General features: G+C 40.4%; 3 protein-coding genes and 4 non-coding genes across 8 annotated transcripts; 4 read left to right on the top strand and 3 right to left on the bottom strand.

Moving 5' to 3' along the window:
• Positions 1–3,633: 3,633 nt before the first annotated feature.
• On the top strand, positions 3,634–3,737 carry LOC147936094 (small nucleolar RNA Z157/R69/R10). Its single transcript, XR_015569818.1, has one exon. It is a non-coding gene; the product is annotated as a small nucleolar RNA Z157/R69/R10 (small nucleolar RNA).
• Positions 3,738–3,856: 119 nt separating this feature from the next.
• Positions 3,857–3,948, top strand: LOC147936093 (small nucleolar RNA R11/Z151). The gene has a single exon (XR_015569834.1). It is a non-coding gene; the product is annotated as a small nucleolar RNA R11/Z151 (small nucleolar RNA).
• A 58-nt stretch (positions 3,949–4,006) lies between these two features.
• LOC147936092 (small nucleolar RNA Z152/R70/R12) lies at positions 4,007–4,105 on the top strand. Its single transcript, XR_015569823.1, has one exon. It is a non-coding gene; the product is annotated as a small nucleolar RNA Z152/R70/R12 (small nucleolar RNA).
• A 71-nt stretch (positions 4,106–4,176) lies between these two features.
• Positions 4,177–4,304, top strand: LOC147936091 (small nucleolar RNA snoR80). The gene has a single exon (XR_015569813.1). It is a non-coding gene; the product is annotated as a small nucleolar RNA snoR80 (small nucleolar RNA).
• Positions 4,305–10,611: 6,307 nt separating this feature from the next.
• On the bottom strand, positions 10,612–13,379 carry LOC147936090 (uncharacterized). Its single transcript, XM_087468588.1, has 2 exons — positions 11,679–13,379; positions 10,612–11,382 (listed from the first exon to the last, which is right to left on the bottom strand). Exons 1-2 carry the CDS (start codon positions 13,377–13,379, stop codon positions 10,612–10,614), a joined length of 2,472 nt encoding a protein of 823 aa, XP_087324714.1.
• Positions 13,380–16,198: 2,819 nt separating this feature from the next.
• On the bottom strand, positions 16,199–17,998 carry LOC104718946 (uncharacterized). Of its 2 annotated transcripts, none has more exons than XM_010436774.3 (6): positions 17,701–17,998; positions 17,201–17,344; positions 17,010–17,096; positions 16,665–16,790; positions 16,484–16,579; positions 16,199–16,400 (listed from the first exon to the last, which is right to left on the bottom strand). In XM_010436774.3, exons 1-6 carry the CDS (start codon positions 17,804–17,806, stop codon positions 16,312–16,314), a joined length of 648 nt encoding a protein of 215 aa, XP_010435076.2. In that variant the 5' UTR covers positions 17,807–17,998; the 3' UTR covers positions 16,199–16,311. The 2 variants fall into 2 exon arrangements, with proteins under 2 accessions (XP_010435076.2, XP_010435075.2); XM_010436773.3 differs by having other exon boundaries at positions 16,199–16,403; positions 17,701–17,993.
• A 4,660-nt stretch (positions 17,999–22,658) lies between these two features.
• Positions 22,659–24,143, bottom strand: LOC147936089 (uncharacterized). Its single transcript, XM_087468587.1, has one exon. It carries the CDS (start codon positions 24,141–24,143, stop codon positions 22,659–22,661), a length of 1,485 nt encoding a protein of 494 aa, XP_087324713.1.
• Between the last annotated feature and the right edge of the window lie 978 nt (positions 24,144–25,121).

The following is a 25,121-nucleotide window of genomic DNA, read 5'->3' as shown; positions in this document are numbered from 1 at the left end:
TATAATATTTAAAAATTTGAAAAGTTTTAATATTATAAATATTGAAACTTTTAAAAGTTCTTAGCTTTTTAAAAGTTTTTAAATGTTATTATTTTTAAATTTTAAAAGTTTAAAATATTATAAATATTGAAACTTTTTAAAAGTTTAAATATTTATAGTATTGAAACTTTTAAAAGTTCTTAGCTTTTAAAAAGTTTTAAATATTATAATTTTTAAATTTTAAAATATTATAAATATTTGAAACTTTTTAAAAGGTTCAAAATTTATATTTTGAAACCTTTTAAAAGTTTAAAATATTATAAATATTTATGTAAAACATAAATTATCTTATTTATCTACGTTTGTGCTTTTTATTTCTTATGAGCTGTAAAACATATTTTTGTGTATGATTTTATAGATAAGTTGATATTTTTCATTATTTTTTTGTTTTTTTATCTTATTTTTTATTTTTATGAGAAAAGAAATGATATTGTTCTTGGAGTTTGATGGATTAACAAGTTGTGTGGTAGTCTAAAAAAAAGTTTTTTAGTGGAAGAAAGTGAAGAAGTTGACGAGGACTAAGAAGAAAAAGAGTATAGCGAAGAACCAGACGGTAAAAGTAATGATGTCGATTACCACAAAATTTGACAATATAAATGAGAAGAAAGAATATGAAGAATAAGAAAACATTGAATAAAAAACACGAAAACATAGGTGGTAACGATCAATTAAATATGAAAACGAGTTAAATTCATGATGATAAAATTGTTTTGTTTTTCTGGTGGTCAAAGAAATGGTTTATGATATGTGAGGTCATCAGTTTAATTCGCCTCACTTGGATGTCGAGTTAATTTCATGATTTTTTTTTTCAGATTTGATTTTATAACACAACTGATTTTTATATTTCAAAAAATTGTGTATATGAAATTTAACTTTTTCCTTAATACTAATGTAATTTTTTTTATAAGATAATATTTTACTACCGTCATCAATCATATATAGTTTTCATCAAAATATATCAAATATACCCACGCGTAGTGTGGGTTCAAAACCTAGTCTATACTAATAAAAAGTAGAAGCTATAAGCTCCTAAAGGCGTCCACCTAGGATTTTAAACCATCAATAGAAATTAGACACTTCACTAATTAACTTTTTAAAAATTTCCAGAATTTTCTATATTAAGAATTGTTTTAAACAACCTATCAGGATTTGACATGTCATTCATTAACATTTTTTAAATTTCCAGAATTTTTTAGAAAAAGGAAAATTTTAAATTTTTGGAAATAAAAGAACTATGTACAATATCCCACATCGGCTAGAAAAATTTTAGATAATGATTCAGAACCAGTATAAATAAGATTAATATGCTTCTAACAACGAATGAGCAGGAAAGCTTGATTTATCAGGCGTCCAAGTTTAAAAGTTTTATTCGGTTTGATCCGGTTTTTTATTTTATCAAATTAAAACTTTAAAAAGTTTCAAAAAAATATATTATAATTTTTAAAATTTTTAAAAGTTTAAATACTATAAATATTGAAACTTTTAAAAGTTCTTAGCTTTTATTTTTTTTTTAATATTATAATTTTTAAATTTTAAAAGTTTAAAATATTATAAATATTCATGTAATACATAAATTATCTTATTTATCTACATTTGTGAGAAAAGAAATGATTTTGTTCTTGGAGTTTGATGGGTTAACAAGTTGTGTGATAGTCTAAAAAAAGGTTTTTCAGTGGAAGAATGTGGACGAGGAAGAAGAAGAAAAAGTGTATAATGAAGAACCAAACGGTAAAAGTTACGATGACAATTAACACAAAATTTGACAATGAAAATGATAAGAAAGAATATGAAGAATAAGAAAACATTGAATAAAAAACACGAAAACATAGGTGGTATCGATCAATTAAATATGAAAACGAGTTAAATTCATGATGATAAAATTCTTTCTTTTTTCTGGTGGTCTAAGAAATGGTTTAGAATATGTGAGGTCATCAGTTTGATTCGCCTTGCCTCGACGTCGAGTTAAATTCATGACTTTTTTATTAGATTTGATTTTATAACACAACTGATTTTTATATTTTAAAAAATTGTGAATCTGAATTTCTTTTTTCCTTAATACTAGTTTAATTTTGTTTATAAGATAATATTTTATTACCGTCATCAATCATATATAATTTTCATCAAAATATATCAAATACGTGTGGGTTCAAAACCTAGTAATAATAAAAGTAATCAGAGATTGAATTATATTGTATAATTTTATGGAAAACAGATTACTAATATTTAATTAGAAATAAATAAGAAAGCAATTATCAAATTACTTATTTTACTTTGATGGCAAGACGTTACGTTTTCAAAAGCAAATTGCAAAACTAAAACTAAATTCGAGCTTCAATTTAAATACCGTATGGGAGGAAGAGAAACATAGAGGCTGCAAGTTCAGATTTCATTTGTTTGTTCGTTAGGCAAAATTTTTAATTACCAAGGGATTAAGTTGACAATTGTAGCTATATTTAATTAGCAATGGATCTTAAACATTTGTGTATAATAAATTATAAATTAAAATTAATATGAGGACACTTATCAGTTATATAAAACGCCGGATGTCATCGTCCCAAACAAAGTTTAGAAGAAACCTTCTCTTATTGTATAAGATACATTTGCGGCTAAATATTTGGTCCACCAGTTCCATCGCATTCTACACAACAACCAAAATCCACATCAGGATTTACTTTTATTTATTTATTTCACTTTGGTCTCTCTAATGATTGATTGCTTCTTCTAAGGGAATTGTGTCACTGACGTAAATATCATTTGACGTCAACAAAAACATCATTTTAAGGACAAATGCTAAAGCCAAGAAGGTGTATATATAAAAAAAACTGTCAGTTAACAATTAAGCCTGTGCGGTCTGTTCGGTTATAAGAATTAGAGTGCAAAAACTACTCAGGAAAGCTTGTTACAGAGCTACTATAAGTAATTGGGATCCCTTAGATAAGTGTTTTGTAGAAAAGAAACGAGCCATGAACAAGAACAAGTAAGAAGACAAGTTCTCCAAAAATCGCTGTGGTTTCAGTTTTTTACCTCTTCCTTCACTGTATCTGTCTCTGTGTCTGAAAGACCTCTGCTGTCATTACCATTACAAAAAAAAAAAAAAAACGTAAACATTCTCCAAACACTTTCAAGTCAAAATCAATCACAAATCGTCGCTAAACTATTCCAAATCATCAGCCTTATCTCTCAATTCAGGCTAATTCGAGTGATGGATAGAAGAACCTAGTTTAACAGATTTACTCGCCTTCGTTCTAAAAAAACATCACAATTAGATTGGGCCAGGTAATATGGCCCATGTAGTTTAATTGGGCTACAAACAAAACAAAAAAAACCTAAAAATAACTTGCAGCCGCCGGGGGGAAACCTTAATTCTGAGATGAGTTTGTGTATTTATAATGATGGTTTCGTCTTCTGCAAAAACGTAGCATCTCTCTCTCTCTCTCTCTCTCTCTCTCTCTCTCTATCTTTGTATGAAATCTGAATTTGTGTTTCTAGATATTAGTTTTTTTCACTTTGTTCGTTTCTCCTGATAATGAACTGGTGGTGATATTTAGGGTTTTGTAATGTTTTTGAATGGGTGTTGTAAGGAAAGGGGGTAAGGATGATATGGTGATGACAAAAGTGTATTTTATGGACTAGAGTTTCAGATCTGGGATTCTTCTCCCAGTAGTTGATGATTAACCCTTGGCTGTCTGAATATTATTAACCTCCCTTTCTTTCATACTAAAATCTTGTCTTTTTTTTAAAATCCATTATTGAATAAAGTTTTGTTTTGAAGGTTTTTTTTGTTTGGATTGGATGTGTTTTTGTTTGGGGTATGAAAAAGCTGATGATGATAAAAAAACAATTATCTTAGCGGATTTCAGTGAGGTTCTTTGAATCTATGATGTGAATTTGTTACACACACTGAGGCTTTGTGTTTCTTACCATTTGTTTTGTTTTTTTTTTTGTGTTTTGGTTGGATTGTTATTGTTTTGAAATGATGAGAGAAAAGCACGAAGAGTGTGAGAAGAGCAGTGGGTTATACCGTGAGCTCTCCTTAATTAAACGACTTCTCCTTCCACTGAGCATTTTCCTTTATTTTGTTTTTTTCCTAATTGATGAAAGTTTTTTCTTTGGGTTATTTTTATTGTGGCGTCCATTACCAATTCTGATGGATAAAACACAATTCCTTCAGGTATAATGGCTTGTGACGCTATATATGTTGTGGTATATCCTGATCATCTTGCTTTTCTCTCTGCCTTTTGATCCTGGAAATGCCTCGTATATTTTATTTATCAATCACATTGGGTTTTGTTTTAATAATTCATATGACAACTTGGTTGAGGGCTGATGGTGGTGTAAGTTTTTCCTTTGTTAAATTTTTGAACTAATTTCAATTTACAGTCAATTGTTATATGTAATTGCAACCATTGTGCTTGTACACGAGTTCAAAAGTGGCGAACCTGTGTAAGCTGATGTTGGTTGGAGTCGAGGACTATAACAATGGATAGTGACCAAAGAGGCTGCAAGATGCTTTCAATAGGTCGGAGGTGTGTTGGCAATGTAAAATAACTAATCATTTTTACTCCGCCGAAGGGTCGGAAGTTTTTTCCAAACACTACATTCAAAACTCAAACACCTAATACATCGAAGGAATAAAACACGTAATGGAAATGATTTTCATAATGAAAATGAAGTTGTGAAAGAAAATCTTAACAAAGATCTTGCGCTTGAACGATTTATCTTTACTCCAATCGAGAGACCATGCAATGAAAAGAGCAATGATGTGCAAGTACGGTAATGAAAAGAGCAATGATGAAAAGAGCAATGATGTGCAATCGAGAGACCATGCAATGAAAAGAGCAATGATGTGCAATCCAGACCTAATTAATTTAAAATTACAAGTACGGTAGCAACCATGCAATGAAAAGAGCAATGATGTGCATCTGCATCTGGTGTCCCCAAGCCTCTTCAAGATGAGAGGGTACATGCAACGCCACTTACAATTTATGCAAAATCGGCGAGACATACTATCATTGACGACCACTTCATTTGGTATGCCAGAAACCGCTATTGTGCTTCTTGGCATGAGCCCTGATAAGTCTCCTATCACACACTTGTTGAATCTAGAATTCACACAATGAATTTGTTTGAGTGGGGGACAAATTCACTTAAGATCTCCCTCTAAAACAATGGATTAAAACTAGAAAATAAAGAGGGGTTTTGATCTCTTGAGAAAGAAATTAGGGTTTTGCCCAAGAACAATGAAGAACTAGGGTTTTTGTATTAATTGTTGGATCCTTTACAATGAGAGGATATCTCCCTATTTATATGAATACATTGATTATAAAATAAGTCTATTTTCCTTAAATCTCTGATCTTCAAATATGGTAAATTTCCTCTTCTGATGATCTAGTCGGGCTTAGGGGGCGGTCTCGGAGGTCGGTCAAGTGACTTCGTCGAGCTTCTGCTTTTGGGCCAGTTTAGCTAGCCCAAAAAGGGGGTCCCTCGGTTTAGTTAATGTACAAACTTTATTAATATATTGAATTGTTGGTGCGGGATTTAGCACCCGCACGGTTCCAATGCCGATAGCTTTCAGGCCGATTTGACCGGTGCTTATGATACTTAACTATGATTTTCGTTTCCTTCTCTTCTTTTTCTTTTGTCGTTAACCTCGCGGGTTTGAATACCCTTGTAAAACATTGCCGACTCGCTCGGCCCATTTTACTGTTATTTTATTTTATCATAAAAGGAAAAACTGATAAAAAAGGGAATTTTCTCTTTTAATTCGCATTCTTACCATTTGGCACGGAAAGTTGCCATATTTTTTTTTTAAAAGGGAATTTTCCTCCCAATACCCGTATAAATCTATCCGGCGCTGCCTATGGGTGAAACATCCCAAGAAGAACTCTTAATCAAGACAATGTCAAGCTCGGTTAGCAGCGTGGAATCCCCGCTAGTTGGTAACGATGTGCCGATGTTCTCGAATGCCGAAGCCATTGAACGGGGGATGGCGTATTACCCGAACATCCGCGCTCCCTGGATGTTGATGTTCCACGTCAAACCGGAAGAAAGGCGCGAACTGGAAGAATTTCTTCATGAGGTGGAAGATCGCCATACGGAATATCGCGATCGTCTTGCCGCGTCAGAACAGGTACAGCGAGATCTGGTACTCAAACTCGAGATGCTGGAATCTCACCCAAAGGATTGGATTAGGAACGGGTTCGATAAGATAGCTGCTTTGCCGCCATGTCTTGTTGCGTACTGCGACGAATGCCGAAGGGAATCAGATCGGAGATCGACGCATGTGGACCCTGCCTTGATTGGTGACTTCATTCCCGGCAACGTTAAGCCGTTCTACATTAACCGGCGTGCAACCAGTGCTGAACTTGCCGAGGCCGACGCCTTTTTCCGTGGGGTAGCCACTACCCTCTTTTCCTTTTTGCTTTCCTTACGAACGATCGAAATTTGTCTTCTTCGTACTAACCCGTTGTTGATTTTGCGTTTGCAGATTAAGGGTACGCACCAAGAGCTGACTCAAGATCTTCAGTACTTTCATATGAAGAAGGGCAGGATCGATCGACGGCTGAGGACTCTGGAGTCCGAGATCGCCCTACTCAAGGCGAAAAGGAAAAGGACTACTGACCTGCTCGATGAAACCGAACAGAAAGTTAGAGCATTGGAGAGTCGTCCCGAGGAATGGGAAAAGACTGGGTTGCAACTATTATGGCCGATGCCGAAGCGACTCAAGACGAGCATTCGCGAGATCGCTGCAAATGGCGCATCAGTTCGGAATTAGAATGTTCCGTTTGATAATAAGATATAACTGCAATATAGCAGGCGAACTTGAACTTTGCTCGTTGTAAAATCTCAATAAAACTTTTTCAGTAATAATAAGAGATTTATTTTGCTACTTTATTTCCTAAAATATGCCAGAAGCGAGACGTCTCCCGGCTTACGTCGGGTAATCTTAATTAAGTGACGGTAGACAAAATCGATTAGCGCCTCAGAAGCAGTCTATGAATTTTGAACGAAGTGTGTTTGATCGGAGAGCGAGATACTGGGCTCGGCTTATCTCCTTTTACTTTAGTTCGGTAGCTGGAGTGCGAAATAATTCTCTGGGTTCGGCTTACCACAACGTCCGAACTACGGGCTCTGGAAAGGTTAACCGCTTCGTCGAGTGGTTCCAACCGAACTGAACCGTCGGATGACTCCTCCGCCCAAGAGGGCGTAGAGACTTTCCAAGTATGCGCACCTGTCCCACCTGTCGACATGGCGGGTGTAGAAGGGAGCCTCGTGTGCCAAGAACTCCGAAGGTATCGGGCTCGCCGCTATAGGCTGGGGGCTCACCTTATGGCGAGACGTCGTAGACTGGCCGAAATCTGTCGGCTATACCGTTTGGACGGGACTATACGGGTCTTGCACGAATTAATCGCCGAGGGTTTCTTCTTGGAGAAGTAGCGTATGACCGGGCTGCTTGCCGCGCGTGCGGCGTGCCAAGAACTGGTGGCGAGTATGGAAGTGCCTGTCCTTTTCGAGGACGACTGTCAGCCCCTCGAAGATACCGCGCACCCGTTTACCGTGGATATCTGGGCCTACCGGGCTTCCGTAGAAAGATTAAGGCGGTACGCCAATTTCCTGGAATCGGCTGGTCCGGTTTTCCGTGAGAGGCACCTGGTCGAGGGCCCGTGCGCTTTCCTGGAAGACTTGGTGTCAAGAGGCGTTGAAGTTCCGAGGGAGAGACTGGATGCCCTAAGGCAAGCTCGTCAGTTCTCGCGAAGCGAACTGGATAAGGTAACAGTAGAGGAACCACTGGCGGACGATCTGTCAGGTCCGCGGCCTCCACTTCGTCTACTGGACTGCCCCAGACAGTAACGGCGAAACCCTGAACGTTTCGGATTTTTTTTTTTTTTTTTTTTTTTTTTTTAGGAGAGCGCAGTCGTTGAAGGGGTTTCCCCCTTTGCGTCTCTTTTCTCTGTTTTTCTCTTTTGTGTTGGTTATCGCTCCAAAGCATGTAATGAGGACTGACTTATTTAGAAAAACTTTATTTTAATTGGAATTATCAAACCATGTAAGAGAAAATCAAATCCATGGTCGATATTTCGTACATCGGCTTGCCGCCGAACTGGATGTGTTCGAATAACAAGAAGAAGTTTTTCGACCGGACGAAACTTTATTAATATATTGACTGCGTTCGCTATATCTTTAACAGATAAGGAATTGCCTACGTACCCCGAAGTGGGGATCAAGCCAACCGTAGCTCGGAGTCCCGAAAAACTCCTGTGTAGGATCGTAACAGCGACTTAGCTATAATAATGTTTCAAGTGGGCTGCGTTCCACGAGTTTTTGATCCGTTCCCCGGCCATGGTCACGAGTTCGTAGACGCCTGGACGAACCGCTCTAGACACGAGGTATGGACCCTCCCATCGAGCGCCGAGCTTACCGGCGTTCACTTCCTTGGTGTTCTCGAAAACTTCTCTCAGAACTAGATCGCCCTCGTTGAAACGTCTCTGACGAACAGTCTTGTTATAGTATCGAGCGGCTGCGTCTTGGTAATGTTGCACTCGAACTAAAGCTTTATCGCGCAACTCCTCGGCAAGGTCGTTGTGGTCGACCAGCATTTTGTCATTGAGTTCGGGATTATCCACCATCATAGTACGGCGAAGTGTCGGGACTCCTGCTTCGGCCGGGGCAAGTGCTTCGAGACCATATGCGAGAGAGAAAGGGGACTGTCCTGTGCTTCGCCGCGGGGTTGTGCAATATGACCATAGCACACCGTCCAAGTGGTCTGCCCATGATCCCTTCCTTCGACCGAGTCGTTTCTTGAGTCCGTCGACGATCGATTTATTCGTGGCTTCGGCATGACCATTACCTTGCGGGTACCGAGGAGTCGAAGTGCTGAGACGGATTTGCCACTTCGACAGGAAACGTCTGGTGATCAGCGAGGTGAATTGGGTACCGTTGTCAGTGACAATCTCGTACGGAAGTCCGTGGTGACATATGATGTTCTTCCAGATGAAATTGGTCACGTCTAGGGATTGGATTCTCGTGAAAGATTCTGCCTCCACCCATTTGGTGAAGTAATCGGTCAGCACCAGGACATACTTCTTGGATTTGGACGCCGGCAGGGGTCCTATGGCGTCCATGGCCCAGCGCATAAAAGGGTACGGAGCTGTCACGGTATTTAGCAGTTCGGGCGGGACGTGCCGCATTGGTCTATGGCGCTGACAAGCTTCGCATTTGGCCGCGAAAGTTTCGCAATCGGACATCATGGTAGGCCAATAGTGACCATCCTTTTTAATTTTAAGAGCAAGTGCGCGTCCGCCAGAGTGGTTGCCACCCTCGCCTTCATGCACCTCCATCATGATCCGTTCGGCTTCGTCCCGAGTAACGCAGGTAAGGAATACTCCTGACGCACTTCGGCGAAACAGCTCACCGTCCAAAAGGATATACCTGGCACTTCGGGCCTTCAGTCGTCGAGCTGCCCATCGGTCTGTCGGGACGATGCCATCGGAGATGTAAAGTTTGATCTCAAGTTGCCAATCCTCCGGGGGTTTGGCGACGTCCGTCAGATCTTCTATTGGCTCATCGACTTCCATCGGGACTGAGTCGTCGTTGATGACGGCAATCTGGCTGTCCGGATTAATGCTGGGAGCATCGATGCACTCAATTGGAATGGTACGTCGTAGCTCGGGGTCGGAGCGGTTTGCCAGGGCTGCGAGGGCGTTGGCTGATGCATTCTCGTTCCATGGGACCTTCGTTAGGGAGAAGGACGCAAACTCCCCGGATAGCGTGCGGACCAACTATCGATATGCTCCCATTCGTTTGTTTTTGGCGTCGAATTCTCCGCTGAATTGGCTGACTACGAGTTGGGAGTCGCAGTAGACCTGCAGGTGTTTGACTCCAAGTCCCCGGGCTAAACGTAGTCCGGCGAGAACGGCCTCGTATTCGGTTTCGTTGTTCGACGCTTTGAAGTTGAGTTTTAATGCTTCCTCAAGGATCTCACCGGTGGGGGATCGAAGGATGAGTCCCACCCCAGAGCCATGACTTGTTGACGAACCGTCGACGAACATCGTCCATTGTTCCACCGCGGGGGTGGGGTCGTCGAGCTCAGGCGATAGTTCGGTGATGAAGTCAGCCAGAACTTGCGACTTCAGACTTGGTCGAGAACGGTATTCGATATCGTATTCGCTAAGTTCGACCGCCCACTTCGCCATGCGTCCGGATTGGAGAGGGCTATGGACGACGGTTCGGAGTGGCTGGTCAGTAAGCACGACGATAGAGTGCGACTGAAAATAGGGGCGCAGTTTCCGTGCTGCGACGATTACCGCAAGGGCCAGCTTTTCCAGCGTGGGGTACTGTGATTCCGCGTCGTTAAATGCTTTGCTCGTATAGAAGATGGGCTTTTGATCATTTGCGATCGTCTCGGACTAACACCCCGCTGACCGCCGAGCTTGAAACCGAGACGTAGAGGTACAACGCCTCGCCGTCCTCCGGTCTGACCAGCACTGGATGGCAAGTCAGATACTCCTTCAGCTGACGAAAGGCGACCTCGCATTCCTCGTCCCAACGAAAATCTCTATTTGCACGAAGCAATTAGTAAAAGGGGAGGCACTTGTCCGTTGATCGGGCGATGAAATGATTCAGAGCGGCGATCCGGCCGGTCAGGCGTTGTACTTCGCGCTTGTTGGTCGGTGAGGGTAGTCCCAGGATGGCTTCGATCTGTTTAGGATTTGCCTCTATGCCCCGTTCAGTGACGATGTACCCCAAAAACTCTCCGGAGGTTACTCCGAACGTACATTTCGTTGGGTTTAATTTCATCTGGAATTGATCCAAGATGTCAAAACACTCCGTCAGATGTTGGACGTGCTGTTCTGCGATCAAAGACTTGACCAGCATATCGTCTATATAGACCTCCATGGTTTTGCCGAGCAGATCTGCGAACATCATGTTTACCAATCGCTGGTAGGTTGCTCCGGCGTTTTTCGATCCGAACGGCATTACCTTGTAACAGTAGGTGCCCCTATCTGTGATGAACGCCGTTTTCTCGCGGTCGGCCGGACTCATGGCGATCTGGTTATACCCCGAGAATGCATCCATAAATGAAAGCAGTTGGTTGCCGGCCGTAGCTTCAACGAGACGGTCTATGTGCGGCAAAGGGAAGCTGTCCTTAGGACAAGCTTTGTTGAGATCGGTGAAGTCCACGCAGACTCTCCACTTGCCGTTTTTCTTTTTGACCACCACCGGGTTAGCCAACCAATCAGGGTACTGGATTTCCACTATTCGTCCTGGACCGCCTTGACTCGATCCGGGCCCAAACGCCTGCGTTTCTGCCTGACCAGCTTGAATGTGGGGTCGATGTTGAGCCTATGGCACATGACTTTGGGGCTTATCCCGACCATATCTTTTGTTGACCAGGCGAATGTGGAAGCTCGAGACTGCAGAAAAGCGATCAACTTCGTCTTTATGCGTTCGTCGAGTTCGGACCCGATGCCGACGGTTCGCGAGGGGTCGGAGGGGTCTATATTAACCTGTATGATCCGACACTCCGGAGACCGGAAGCGATCCCGCTCCGGCTTGTGGGGACCGGTAAGACGATCCCCGCTCTGTAATTGCTATGCGTTTTCCGCCGTCCTCTGTTTTTTTTCGATAACAGAGCATACTCGGGCTACCCTTTGGTCGCCATAAAGTGTGCAAATTCCTGTGCTGGTCGGGAATTTGAGGCAGAGGTGATAGGTCGACGGTACGGCTTGCATCGCATATATCCATGGTACCCCCAAAATGGCGTTGTAGATCGGGGGTGCATCAATGACCGCGAACTTAGTCTTCCGGGTCACTCCACCAGCTCGTACTTGTAGCTTTACGTCGCCCATTGACATCTTAGCAACCCCATCATAGCCCGTCAGCGTTCGAGTTTCGGGTTTCAGCTGGTCTGGTGTGACGCCCATTTTTTCTAACGTTTCCCAGCATAGTACGTTGACGGTGCTCCCGGTGTCGATCAGAACTCGTTCGACGTTGAAGTCGCCCATTGTGACCTCGATAACCAAGGGGTCAGAATGGGGATGTTGGATTCCTTTAGCGTCCTCCGAAGTGAATGATATCGGGTCCGAGCAGAGTGAAGGTTCGCTCGGAGCTGTTCGAAGGGTGCACACCTGTCGTGCCCTCTTCTTTAATGCGCGGACGGAGTCTGCGCAGTCCTCCGGTGGGCCAAGTATCATGGTTATTCGTCCTCGGGGAGGGGAATTGGCTCGCTCTGGGTTTTGCCCCCTCTGCCTCTTTGGCGGGCCGGGCAGTTCGTCTGCTTGGGGCGCCTCCTCTTGGACGTTCACGAATGCTTGGTTGACCGGCTGTTGGACTGCGTTGGGCGGTGCGTTGTAGCCTCGTCCGCCACCCGCACCGCGGCCTCCGTTAGATCGTCCGCCACGCCATCCCCCACGGCGACCTCTGCCTCCGCGAACGTTTTTAGGCTGAAAGACAGCGTCGACTTCGCCAGAGAGATACTTCCCGTACAAATAATTCTTCAGGTGGACGCACTCATGTGTGGAATGACCGGAGGTTATGTGGAAGTTGCAGTAAAGTTCCTTCGGGTCGGTTGGCTGCTTGTCTTGTTCATCCGCCTCGGAGACTGCGTGGATGATGCCCTTTTTTCGGTCCTGAGGTTCGTGGTGCTTGCGGGGTTCGTGATGTTCGACCCGGTTTTTAACCTTGGGGGGATGCGTTGATTGTTCGTCGTTGGTTTTCGCGGCTATTTGGGCCTCTTCTTCCTCATCGAGTGCGAACCTGGAAGCTCGGTGCAGTGCGTCATCAAGGTCTTTGGGTTCCCGGATATTGAGGTCCTTTCGCAATGGTGACCCAGGGATCAGGCCCTTCCTGAAGGCTGCCATTGCAGCGTCCTCCGGGACGTTGACCTTTGTTAGCTTTTCCTTGAATCTGTTCAAGAAACTAGCGATGGGCTCTCCTCGTTCTTGGGCCATCTCCCAGAGATCCGAACTTGTCACGCCTCGTTCGATGAGGATTCGGTAATTTTTGAGGAAAACCTTCGACAACTGGTCGAAATTTTCAATTGAGTTCGGCTCGAGCCTTGTGAACCATACCAAGGCAGGGCCGGAGAGGCTATCGATAAATAACTGACAGCAACCGGCATCCCTTTGTTCGTCAGTGAATCGTGCCTTGGACATGGTCGCCATGAAGGACGTCATGAACTGGACCGGATCCTTGTCTCCTTGGTAGATTGGAAGTTTCAGCTTGACGTTCGGCACGGTAGCTCGCGTTATCCGTTGAGTGAAGGGCGACTGCCGAGTCACCTCGACAATTCTATCAATCTCCGGAGCCGTGCTGATAGCCCGATGGAGGAGTGTGTTCATGCCGCTAATTTGCGACTTGATTTCTTCGAGTTCGAAGCAAGGCCCGGGGCGGCCGAGCTCTCGTGTATCCGCGAATTTGGATTCGTTGGTCGGATACTCGACGTGGTATGAGGGGGAAGATTCCTCCTGTCGAATTGTGCGTCCGAAAAGTCGAGACTACGAGTGAGACCGCCCAAGTTAGGCGATTGTCCGGCAGAGACTTGTGATGGGTTTGTCTGGGTCACTACGGCGTCGACCCTGCGATTGGTATCAGAGATCATCTGGTAAATTTCTTTCGTCATGGAGCCGAACAAGATCTTGAAATCCTCCATGGAGATGACCTGCGGGTTCTGGATCGCAGGTGTGGCATGAACAGGGAGATCTCCGTTCTGTGCGCCGAGCTGCTGCTCCGTGACGCCCGCAGCCTCCTCGTTGCGGTGTTGTTCACCGGTAAGCTCTGCGTCGAGGTTGACTAACTCTACTTGAGTTCGCCCCGCTCCCTGGTTGGTCTCCCCTTCGGATCTGATCCCGACTGGGAGTTCGGCGGAATTTTCGGCCGGGTTTGTCGTTGCGTTGACGCACTGACGGGAGTACACGGCGATGGCCGGCCTAGTCGAAACGCCACCTCGTGTAGCGACGTCATCCTGAGTGGATGCGACGCCAGTGAGATCGAGCATGCTTGAGGTTGTGCGGTTTGCTTCAGGGATTTCGTTGATGATGGAAGACATTATTGTCGGGCTAGAGAGTAAGTTTTCTTAGAGACGATTTGCGTCCCCACAGACGGCGCCAATTGTAGAAACTGGGTTTCCACAATGAATTTGTTTTAGGAGGGAAACAAATTCAATAGAGTTATATCTCTAGAAAACAGATCTAAGCCTTCGAATTAAAGTAAAGAAGTAGAACTCAAAGGAATTAGGGTTTATTGCTAAGAACAAAAGGAGAACTCAATTATCGTCTTTTTTTCCTCCCCTTACAATGGAGAAATCCCCCCTTCTTTATACACGCCCTAAGATTACAATATATATTCACTTTCCTTATCGGCCGAATTGAGATATGGAAAGCTGCCTCATTGCTTCATTCGGCCGCCGTGCCGAAGTGGAAGTCGGCTCCTTCTTCTTCAAGGTGACACTTTGGCCGAACTGACTTCTCGTTGACCTAATCAAGCCCTTAACCGATTTCCCGGTTAACTAATCAATTAGTATTTATGGTTTAGCTCGGTATGTCGGTTCAGCCCAAAAGAGCAATGATGTGCATCTGCATCTGGTGTCCCCAAGCCTCTTCAAGATGAGAGGGTACATGCAACGCGACTTACAATTTATGCAAAATCGGCGAGACATACTATCATTGACGACCACTTCATTTGGTATGCCAGAAACCGCTATTGTGCTTCTTGGCATGAGCCCTGACAAGTCTCCTATCACACACTTTATATGCAAACTAGCTTGCTGATCTTTACAAGTGTAAAACCATTTCTTTCTCAGAAATGTGTCACCAACATTTCCCACTTACCTTGTCGTCATAGCAAAGTGAGAGAAGATGACTGTCAACTCTATGCTTTACATCATGTGGTAAAGTGGCGCAGTCGAAGCCCAATGAAAATCCACAAATCTTTTCAATATAAGAGAGCGCAGGATACGTCAAATTCCACATATAGAGTTCACAACACCAAATCATGAAATTGCATTGAACACATATGTAAGGGCTTCGATCCCCCTTGAGTCCACAAGCATTACATGTAAAAGAATCGAGTCTTGGGAGAAGGGTGAGCTGGTGATCATGCGCTTTCACCTTCAGAACAGATTGTGGTAGTGGGTGAAAGACACAAAGTATATCAAAGTGAAGTTACACGAAGAACAGTGATAAAAAGAATCATCATCAATCTTAATATAGCAAAGACGACACTTTTCATCAGAATACTCCCGTGTGATTGACCCATGAGGAGCTTAAGAGGGTGCAAGGAGTGGTGTGAGAGTGGTTTACCTCTAACGGGAGTTTCAACTCGGATGAGTCCCATACGCAAGCCACATGGAAGGCAAACTATTCATGACATGTGTAAGCAAAACTATCATGACCAGTCTTCCCACATTTAGCAGCACAGTCAAACTTGGTATGCTAATGCTCCTTGAGAAGGGTGAGCTTGTGGTCATGCATCCCGGAAAATTCAACAACCAATGGTGGTGGAACCTAACACAGTATATATATCGACGTCGAAGTCACAGATCTCACAGTGGTAGCATAGATTTTCAATACTCCTGTCACATAAATCACATATATTATGTGGTTTACTTCGAAGCATAAGAGGGTGAATGGAGTGACATGGATGTTCGATAGATCGAGGGGACTCGCCGCATTTCTTGTGGACGAAGAAATCACAGCTTTTGCAATAGTAGCCCTCACTGATAGCTTCCAAGCGTCCACAACAATCACCTTTCTTCAGATTATTCCAAGGCATCATGATATGGTGGGTGGCTATGTGGGAAATACACTCCATCTTGAATGTCCATGGTCGTATACTTAAAGATTGCGAAGAAAGGAAGAAAACAGTTGGATCTGAAATCTCAAAGCTTCAAGTCTCACTCTCTCTGAAAAGTCTTCGTTAATCTCAAAGATGCTTTTATAAAACTAATCGATACAGTTTAATACCAGACTCGTTTGGTGTTTTTTTTTTAATATTTTAATTAACAATAGAATAATTAGTTTGCTGATGGTTGGATGAGTGACAATATAACTAATGTGGAAAAGAAAAAAATTACCAAAATTCACTAGTTGACTAACATAGATCACAAAAAGTATCTTTGGTGTTGAGAGTTCCAAATACTTTTAAATTTTGGACTTTAAAATTTCTCAAAACGTTGATTTTATAAATATCAAATATAATAATAGTACAATACCCATGAGCAACATCTATAGTAAAGGATTTGTACACAAAATTTGAAACCTAAAGTAAGAGAGATCAAACGTAGAGAAGCCTCCATTGTGCTAAAGAGACGACAAGCAGAGATGTTATCCACCACAAGGATGATCCTCTTAGATTCAATCCTGCTGCTGCAATTAAAAAAACTTCTTTCATACTTAAGAGATCTTAATCAAAAAAGAATGAGCCAGCATTTTCAAGAGTTACAAACCTTGATTCTTGCTGCTATCAGGCAAAGCCGGTGGAGAAGACGATGATGAGTTTGACAAAGGAATATCAAGATTCAAGCAGTCCATTCCAAGTGCACCTTTTCAAACAACAAAAAACAACAAGATTAAGTTCTTTGTTTTTTCTTCAATCAGTAAGAATACTAATAAAACTGTTCTTCTTACAGTCCTTGAAGCAAGGAAATGTGGTGATGTTCATGAGATTTTGGTAACCATCACGGCAATCACAGCTGTATGCAAACGCAGTTGTCTTGTTGCACGACCCTCCTCCACAATCCACCCAATGGCAAACTATACACATCGAGGAAGCAAATGAGTCTAGAGACCCAACGTTTTTTCCCTACTAGTTTTTTATTAGGAGGACCTTCTTAAGGACGTGTGCCTCAAGGTCTCAAGTTCGAATCTCTATGATGGGGAAGGAGTAATATCCACCTAATCTAATCCTTGGCCCGAAGGGTTTTACAGGCCTAAAGAAAGAAGGATACTAGAGAAGTAGATATTCATTATTACCGTCGAAAAATGAAGTGTTGTTGTCTTTGGGAGACGTTTTGGGCTGTGCTGGAGAAGCAGCTTCACCGCATGTTAGATCAAAGGTACCTAAAAAGATGAATATGTATACTTTGTTATGTTCTCGATATGAATATGATCAAAACCAAACTAAACCAGTGATCAAGACAGATAGAGAGAGAGATAGATTTTACAGTTGGGGGCGATGCAAGGGAGAAATTTGAGGTTATGATCAAACTGTTTCCAACCATCTTCACACTCACATTCATACATAAATGTTGTGTTTGAAGATGCTTTGCATTTCCCTTTTCCACATTCCACTTCCTTGCATATATTATCTGTTTTTTTTTTTGTTCACAACCAACTTTAAAATAAGTCACAATGTATTAAATTCGAAATTTGAGAATGACCCTTCAAAGAAGATCACTTTTTAACTACTACTCATAAAGATACTTTACTTCTGTCACACAAAAAGAAAAAAGTCTGTCTACTTCAAATCCCGGCGGGAGTTAAACCCTAATCTGAACAGAATCACACTTACATGCCTAAACTAAAACTAGAGGAACTTAACTAAAAAATTTTCTAACAAAATTACGGAATCTAGATTTGGATTAAATGATTCCACCAATATCCAAATTTGAGCCAAACAAAAAAAACCCAGAAAAAAGTGAGGAAGAGGGAAAGAGAGACAAACCGAACATAGGAGCGAGAAGAGGAGATAGGAAATCGCAAGTGGCTGTCTTCTGGTAGATGAGAAGTAAAGCTGCAACAAGACAGAGTTTGTTCCTAAGACAAGCCATGAATGAATCCTGTGTCTGTCTTCTTCTCCGTTTAATTTTGAAAAATACCAAATAAAGAAAACGAAAGATCGTTCTATTGGGCTCTGTTTTAAATTGGTTGAGGATTTGGTAAAATGTGTAAGGTGGTGATGTAAAGTAAATAGTGATGTGGACCGACCGACCTGGCCTTCATATTTTTTCTTGAGTTAGTTATTCGTTGATCGCTGAGATCCAATAAATGCGTATAAAATTCTCTTTTTCTTTCTTTCTTTTTCAAGGGTCAACATGATTAATCAATTAATCTTGAAAAATATAAGGGATAATTACATTTTGTACCTTTATTTGGCCTTTAGTGCAAGATATTTGAGAAACATAACCACTAAGGGTACTGAAATTATAGTTGACTCCCTTACAACCAAACAAAAAACACAAGCCGAAATAACAGATGTAACTCAGAGGAAGTCTGCAATAGATTTATTTAAGATAGATTATAAATTGAGTATATGTGAAGACATAAGGGTAGGTCTACTCTTTAATTATAGTTTAAATTTTAATTAAAATTTTTATAAAAAATAATTTGATAAACCTATTGACCAAATATTAACCACATAGACTTCCTGCATTGTAATAAAATAAATTTACCTATAAACGATTCAAATTAAGGGAGGAAAGGCTGATTAGGTTAATATTATATGATTTAGGGTTTTGCTTAAGTAGACTTCTCTGTGGAATTTTCGTGGTCGACTTTGTTATGCCATCAATTATTAATATTATATTAATACCGATAATTTAACCAAACCGTTAGTTGAACCTAACCGAATTTGTACTGATTCCTTGTTTATAACCTAACCGAATAATTTAAAAATATATATACTTCTTTTTGTAGGTCAAACCAAGTTTCTTACGTGATCTCTCTCTCCGAAATTTCTCTCTCCAAAATTTCTCTCTCAAAAATTTCCGAAATTGTGTTCTCGGAAATTCAGATTCTCAGACTTCTCTTTTCGAATCTCAAGAACATCTCAGATAAGTATTTCTTGGTTTATCGTCGGCGATTTGCTTTTGTGACGTTGTAGATATTTTTGTTCGTAAATATATATGTTCTCATCGTTTTTTGTTCATTTTGCACACAGATATGGGGTTACACAGCTACACTCAGTTATCTTCTAGTTCTTTGCAAGTATGGAGTGAAGGTCCACCAGAAGTAAACTTTCTTGGCCTAACAGTTGGAATTCCTGACAAATGTTTCTGCGGAAGGGAAACCGTTTTGAAATGTTCCACCATAGCCAACAATCCTGGAAGAATTTTCATTGGATGCAATAACCATGAGGTTGTTAGATTGTCTGGTGGTTTATTTGTTGTTATTATTTGAGTATATAATATTCTCATGGTTTATTTATTTCTATTGTATAGGATAGAGAGGACCATATTATGAAATGGTGGGATGAGACTATTATGCAAGAACTTCAGGCAATGAGAGGTGGACTTGCTGACCAAAGGGATTCTATAACAGCCATCCTGGAAAATGATGAAATGTTGTGGGTTCAGCAGGAGCTAGACAAGGTAAAAGACCAAATGAAAGAATTACGTCTGTCAGTTCGGCGTGTAAGGGGGGTGGTCGAGAATGTCTTAATCGCCGGTATAACATTCATCGTGGTATTAATCTCATTGGTTTTGGTTTCGTAGATCTTTCAGTTAAGTTCTAAAATCTGTGAACCTTTCTTCATCGTGTCTGTTTGTTTGAATGGCATATTTATGTCTGTAATCTGTGAACTTGCTTCAGTTTTTGTAATAGTTGGATGACTTCGTTGATTTCAATTCAGTTGATAACTGTTTACATATTTTCGGAAAATTAAGATTATGAAGTCTACTACTTAATCTGTGTTAAGAAGTCAGGCGTTGAAGTCTGCATATTGGTTTTCTTCGAGGCGACGTTTTGCCTTACTAATTAATTATTTATATGTAACTGTTCATTGCAACCGCTTCGTCTCGTATATATAACCCAAATAGTGGGTCTTGAGATTATTTTAAAACTGCAACCAAAAAAAGTATCCATCCTCTCTCATCTTATTTCTCTTAAAAAATTTCATCCTCACGACAGAGAATTTGGTGACTGTTCACGGACCGTACCAACAAAGTGATATTGATCTTTCAGTTTCATTGGAACGGTCAATATAAATCATCACAACCACGAGGAATTGGAGATTGTTCACGGATTGGGTAATAATAGAAACTTTCTCTATATCACTTCGTTTTAAATATAATTATAAGTATAGAATTCTAACATTCACGGTTGGGTAATTATTAGAAAATTTATATTGAACTCCATCGAAGTTAACGATGTATTAATTCGGTTGATTAGATAGATTTGCAAATAAACGGGTTCATCACAGTTAAGTGAACATATATCATAGAAACAGGTTCATCAAAGTCTACGATGTATTAATTTGGTTGATTAGATAGATTTTGCAGGTTAAAGTATGTTTCAGTTTCCCAGGAAGAAATCTCCTTGAGAAGTCTACTAGATCGTACATGTATTAATTTGGTTGATTAGATAGATTTGCAGGTTAAAGTCAGTTCCCCAGGAAGAAGTCTCCTTGAGAAGTCTACTAGATCATACATGTATTAATTTGGTTGATTAGATAGATTTGCAGGTTAAAGTATGTTTCAGTTTCCCAGGAAAAAGTCTCCTTGAGAAGTCTACTAGATCTGACATGTATTAATTTGATTTGATGGGCTTGTAGACGGTTCAATTTCTCGTGGAGAAGTCTGTCAGAGAAGTCGTAAACATAATCATTACAAGGTATAAATTGATTTGACGTTAGTTGGCGGTAATATTATTTTTGTTTAAGAAACCGATAAGCGGGAATTGGTTTACCGATAAACAGGATCCGGTTTTAAACGGGTTCTTTACAATTTTCCGATACTGTTTCGAGTAAAACGGTTTTGGTTTTATAAAACCGGGATTATTATAATTATTATTATTTTATACAACCTAAAAACTCAGATAACAATATTGTTATCTCTAATTCCGTCTTCATTTTCTTGTTAACTTTCCTCTTCCGCTTATCTATTTCGCTTATCACTAACAGTTGATTTTCCCTTTACTTTTGTGTTAAACTTGAATCTCTATCTTTCAGATTGTTTTTTTGACTTCCTACGCTTAACGTTTCTGTACCAGATCTCGCCGAACTCTGTATTATCCAACCCCGCCGCTTCATCTTAACGTCTTCGCCGTCGTTTCATATTCGATTAAACTGAAGGTTAGCTTCTTTCAAATCGATTGTAGACTTCCTTTTCAATTCAATTGTAGACTAACCGTTTTTGTCTTTCTTATATCTCAAAACCCCGCCAAACATAATTTTATTTTGCCTTATTTTGCAGAATGGAGGAGGCGAACAATCTAAAATTTCTCTGGAGGTTTTTCACGAAAGGAGAGGAGCCGTTGCCATGTAAAAGCATCAGATATTACAACAACGATACGAAGCTGTTTGATGAACTGTACGAAGCTCTCGCAAAAGATGAATGGGATGAGATTCGAGAGTCTCCACTGGGTGTCTTCTTACAGTTCAACCGTCTCAAATTTGAATGGGCTTCCAGACTGTTTCACTATATGCTCAGCTTTCAGCTAGTCTGTAACAAAAAGTACGAGATATGGAGTCTGGTTGGGTCTAACCCATTAAGATTTTCTTTAAATGAGTTTGAAGCCATCACTGGACTTAACTGTGAAGACGTCGAGTCCTTGGAGCAACCACAAGTTGATGTTACAGACGAGATGGAAGATTTTTGGGAGAAGCTTGGAGTCAGTTTAGACATCGGTCCGAGTATTGATCAACTCATCGCAGCATGTAAGAACGCTGCCGAGTGGGATAGAGTTGATCGTATTAGGTTGGGTTATCTAGCCATCTATGATAGGTTATTAGGATGATGTTTTGTTTCTGTTGGGGGATCTTGTTATTTTGTGGGTTGGATATATTATTAATTAACTTGGATGATGGGCGGTATCCATATATTTTTTGTGGGATCCTCCTTATTAACCTCTATGTAAACGAAATTACCATTCTTTTATTCGTAACTATCTATTTTCACTAAAACAGTGGTTCATCCTTATGTCCACAATTAAAGCCAAGGTTGCTACAGAGTTTCAACAATACCAGCAAAGCGTCTGTTTAATTGTACATTTGTCTGTTCCTCATTAGTTAGTTATTAAAATATTAATTATTTATAGTCTCTGTTAAACAATAGCGTATCATAATAGACATTTTTATGAAGTTAACTTATAGACTTCGAAGGAATATTGTTGTTCAATCGAATTAGAATTTCATTTTGGTAGTTAAATTTTATGGTTAACTCTGATGATAGGGTGCTATCTATATTGTGGGATATTTTTATTAATATAATATAAAACAGTGCTTCATCCTTATGCTGTCGGACCTAATGCCAAGGCATCTACAGAGTTTCAATAAATGCCAGCAAAGTGCTTTTTTACCTACTATCCCTACGATACTCACTCTACACTGTTGTCGAAACCGAGAAGCAAAGTAAAATAATATAAAATGTGACAGCTTTCTAAACTTTATAGGGGAATGTGTTATTTTCAAATCTTAGTAAAAATTAATAAAATAATACAGAAAGAGAGAGAAAGTTGTTACATATAAAAAAAGAGAGAAAGAGGAGAGAACCGAAAACGTTTCTTTTTTTTTTTTTTCCTTTTTTTTTGGTCACCTCTGTTTATTTTTACACTTGTTTGGTCCTCATTAGTTAATATTTAAATATTAATAACTTGTAGTCTCCACTAAGCAATAGCGTACAACGAAAGCCAAGTAGACATATTACTGAATTTAACTTATATACTTCTAATGGATATTGAAAATATCTAACTTTTTGCATCCTCTCGTCTTTTCCAATACCACCTACCTAACTTTTTCGTAATAAACTCGATGAGATATGTGATGGGATAACATTTGGCTTTCTTTAGCATGGATTTGATAGATTCCGCAATGTTGCTAGTCTTGATGTTGTATCTATCTCCTGGACAGTAAACTCGAGACCATAAAGCTGGATCTGCCTCATTCAAATACGCTGCAAGAGCCGGATTTACGTTAGTGAGCGAAGCCATGTAGCGGTTGTAATCATCATGCGTATGCGCATATGCTGCCCCTTTCACCAAGTACATCAGTTGCTTTCCATTGAAATTAGAAATTATGTTTTGTTGAAGATGGTAATAACATATCCCTCGTGTTGCCCATGAGATAACATTGCGACATGCCTTAGCTATTGAACTGTGCCTATCCGAAACTACTACCAAAGGATATTCATCAGAGATACACTCACTTAATTTGGTGAAAAACCAATCCCATGAAGCATCACACTCCGAGTCGACAATTTTAAAAGCCAACAGAAATATCTGGAAGTTATCATCCTGTGCACAAGCGATTAACAATACACCTTCATACTTGCCAGTGAGATGGGTCCCATCAATCACAATAACTAGCCTATGCTCGAAAGATATGAAAAGATACTTAAACCTATGCTCGTCATCAACAACTAGGTCAACGACACTGCCCGAGTTTGACTGCTCTATTTTCTGAAGATAGTAAGGCAACTTTGAATATCCATCTTTCGCGCTTCCTCTCACATATTCTTGCGCATATTGTAAAGCCTTGTACGAAGTGGTGTAATCCAACGTCATGCCGAACATTGTCCTCATTGAATCTTCGATATCTTGTGGAACAACACCATCCACTATTCCTACACGGTCGATGAAAAGCCTCCCAATATATTTTGAGGTGCAACGCTTACGGTTAGCTACGCAGTCCACAATAGAACATATATGCACGTTTAGATATTTGGTGGACCAAAAAGTGTTTGGATCATTCTTCACAGTGGCTACGACCCTCCATGTGCATCCTGGAACAGAGCATATTACCACCAACAGAGACTTTGTGGACTTCTTAATTTGGAAAGAGAATTTTAACATAACCGCGGTCAAACGCACCTCAGATATGACGTCAGCTTTGCATGCAAAGCATTGACCTACTTTCAGTTGGTCTATCCAAGGATTTTTTAACTGTCCATGAATACCACCAAAAAACGGTTTCCCTTCTTCAGCATCTAGTCCAAGGTCATCTCCATCTCTTTCGTCATCTTCATCTTTAAATTTCCCGTACTCACTGTAATCGAAATCCATGTCATCAACATCTTTCGGCTTCTCATCTGTATGATCAGTTTCATGACATTCTTCTGCACATTCATCTGCACACTCATCGGCACCTGGATCTACATCGTTACCAAATTCAGCTGTTGGCTCTCCATTGTCAACAGAACGAGAGTTGAGCGGCATAACCGGATGTCCATCCATGCACTGCGTAGAGACGCAAAGGCGAACAACATTCCTACTACTAAAATCTATCAAGTTCTGAACTGATCTATCATTTGTGACATAGACAGGAGCAGTATCTTGAGGCAATTACTGAAGCATCATCTCTGTTAAGGGATACTATAGTTGAATCATATCTGTTTCTTTGTCAATCAGATAATCTTCTACAGCCATTTCAACAAGCTCAGCGTATGTACAACCGTGCCGCAAAAAAAACATTCTCCCACCTTTGCGTCCATCCATGTCAAAATGCCAAGACCCATTTCTCGTCAGCCATACTCCGAAAACAACAGGTATTTGCGCCATTTACCTGAAAGAATAAGCAGCAAGTTAAAATACCATAAAACCTAAACCCTAAACCCTAAACCCTAAACCCTAACCCCTAAACCCTCAACCCTCTAAGGAAAGCAAAAAGTATAAAAATTTTATCATCGTCAAAATATACATAGGCAATTACATAACCGATATAACACAAACGAACTAAAAAATCAAAAAAAAATTCTTTATAAATTTCCAATTAAGACCATTTCAATTGTACAGACTTTAGAGATAAATCCAACAGTTTGACTTCCTAAAATAAGTATAATTTAATAACTTAACTGCCTATGAAAACCAAAAACTTGATTTCTCCATATGTATAATACATAATCATTTCAAAAACATACAAAAGCAAGTACATATCATATGTCAAAGAGTACAACAAGAAAATCTTTAAAATTATTCACCAACTTGTTGCAAATTGGTTTTCAAATTCTGAGGACTTCATGTTGATGTCAACATTGTATACATAAACAAGTCTCTATACAGAGACTACTTGTGAAGTCTATTACTTGTGGTCTATTTTTGCAATTACAATTTAATAAAGCAGACACCTTTTGAAGTCTACTATTATTGTTGACTTCTTTTGTTGTCTTCCTTTGTTAATTTTTGTGTCAGTTATGCATTTCAAAACATAAAAAA

This window comes from Camelina sativa, chromosome 10 (genome assembly GCF_030686135.1).
Source record: "Camelina sativa cultivar CO46 ecotype springtype chromosome 10, ASM3068613v1".
NCBI lineage: Eukaryota > Viridiplantae > Streptophyta > Magnoliopsida > Brassicales > Brassicaceae > Camelina > Camelina sativa.
Note: the sequence above shows the minus strand (reverse complement) of the source record. Positions and strands in the feature narration are given on the sequence as shown.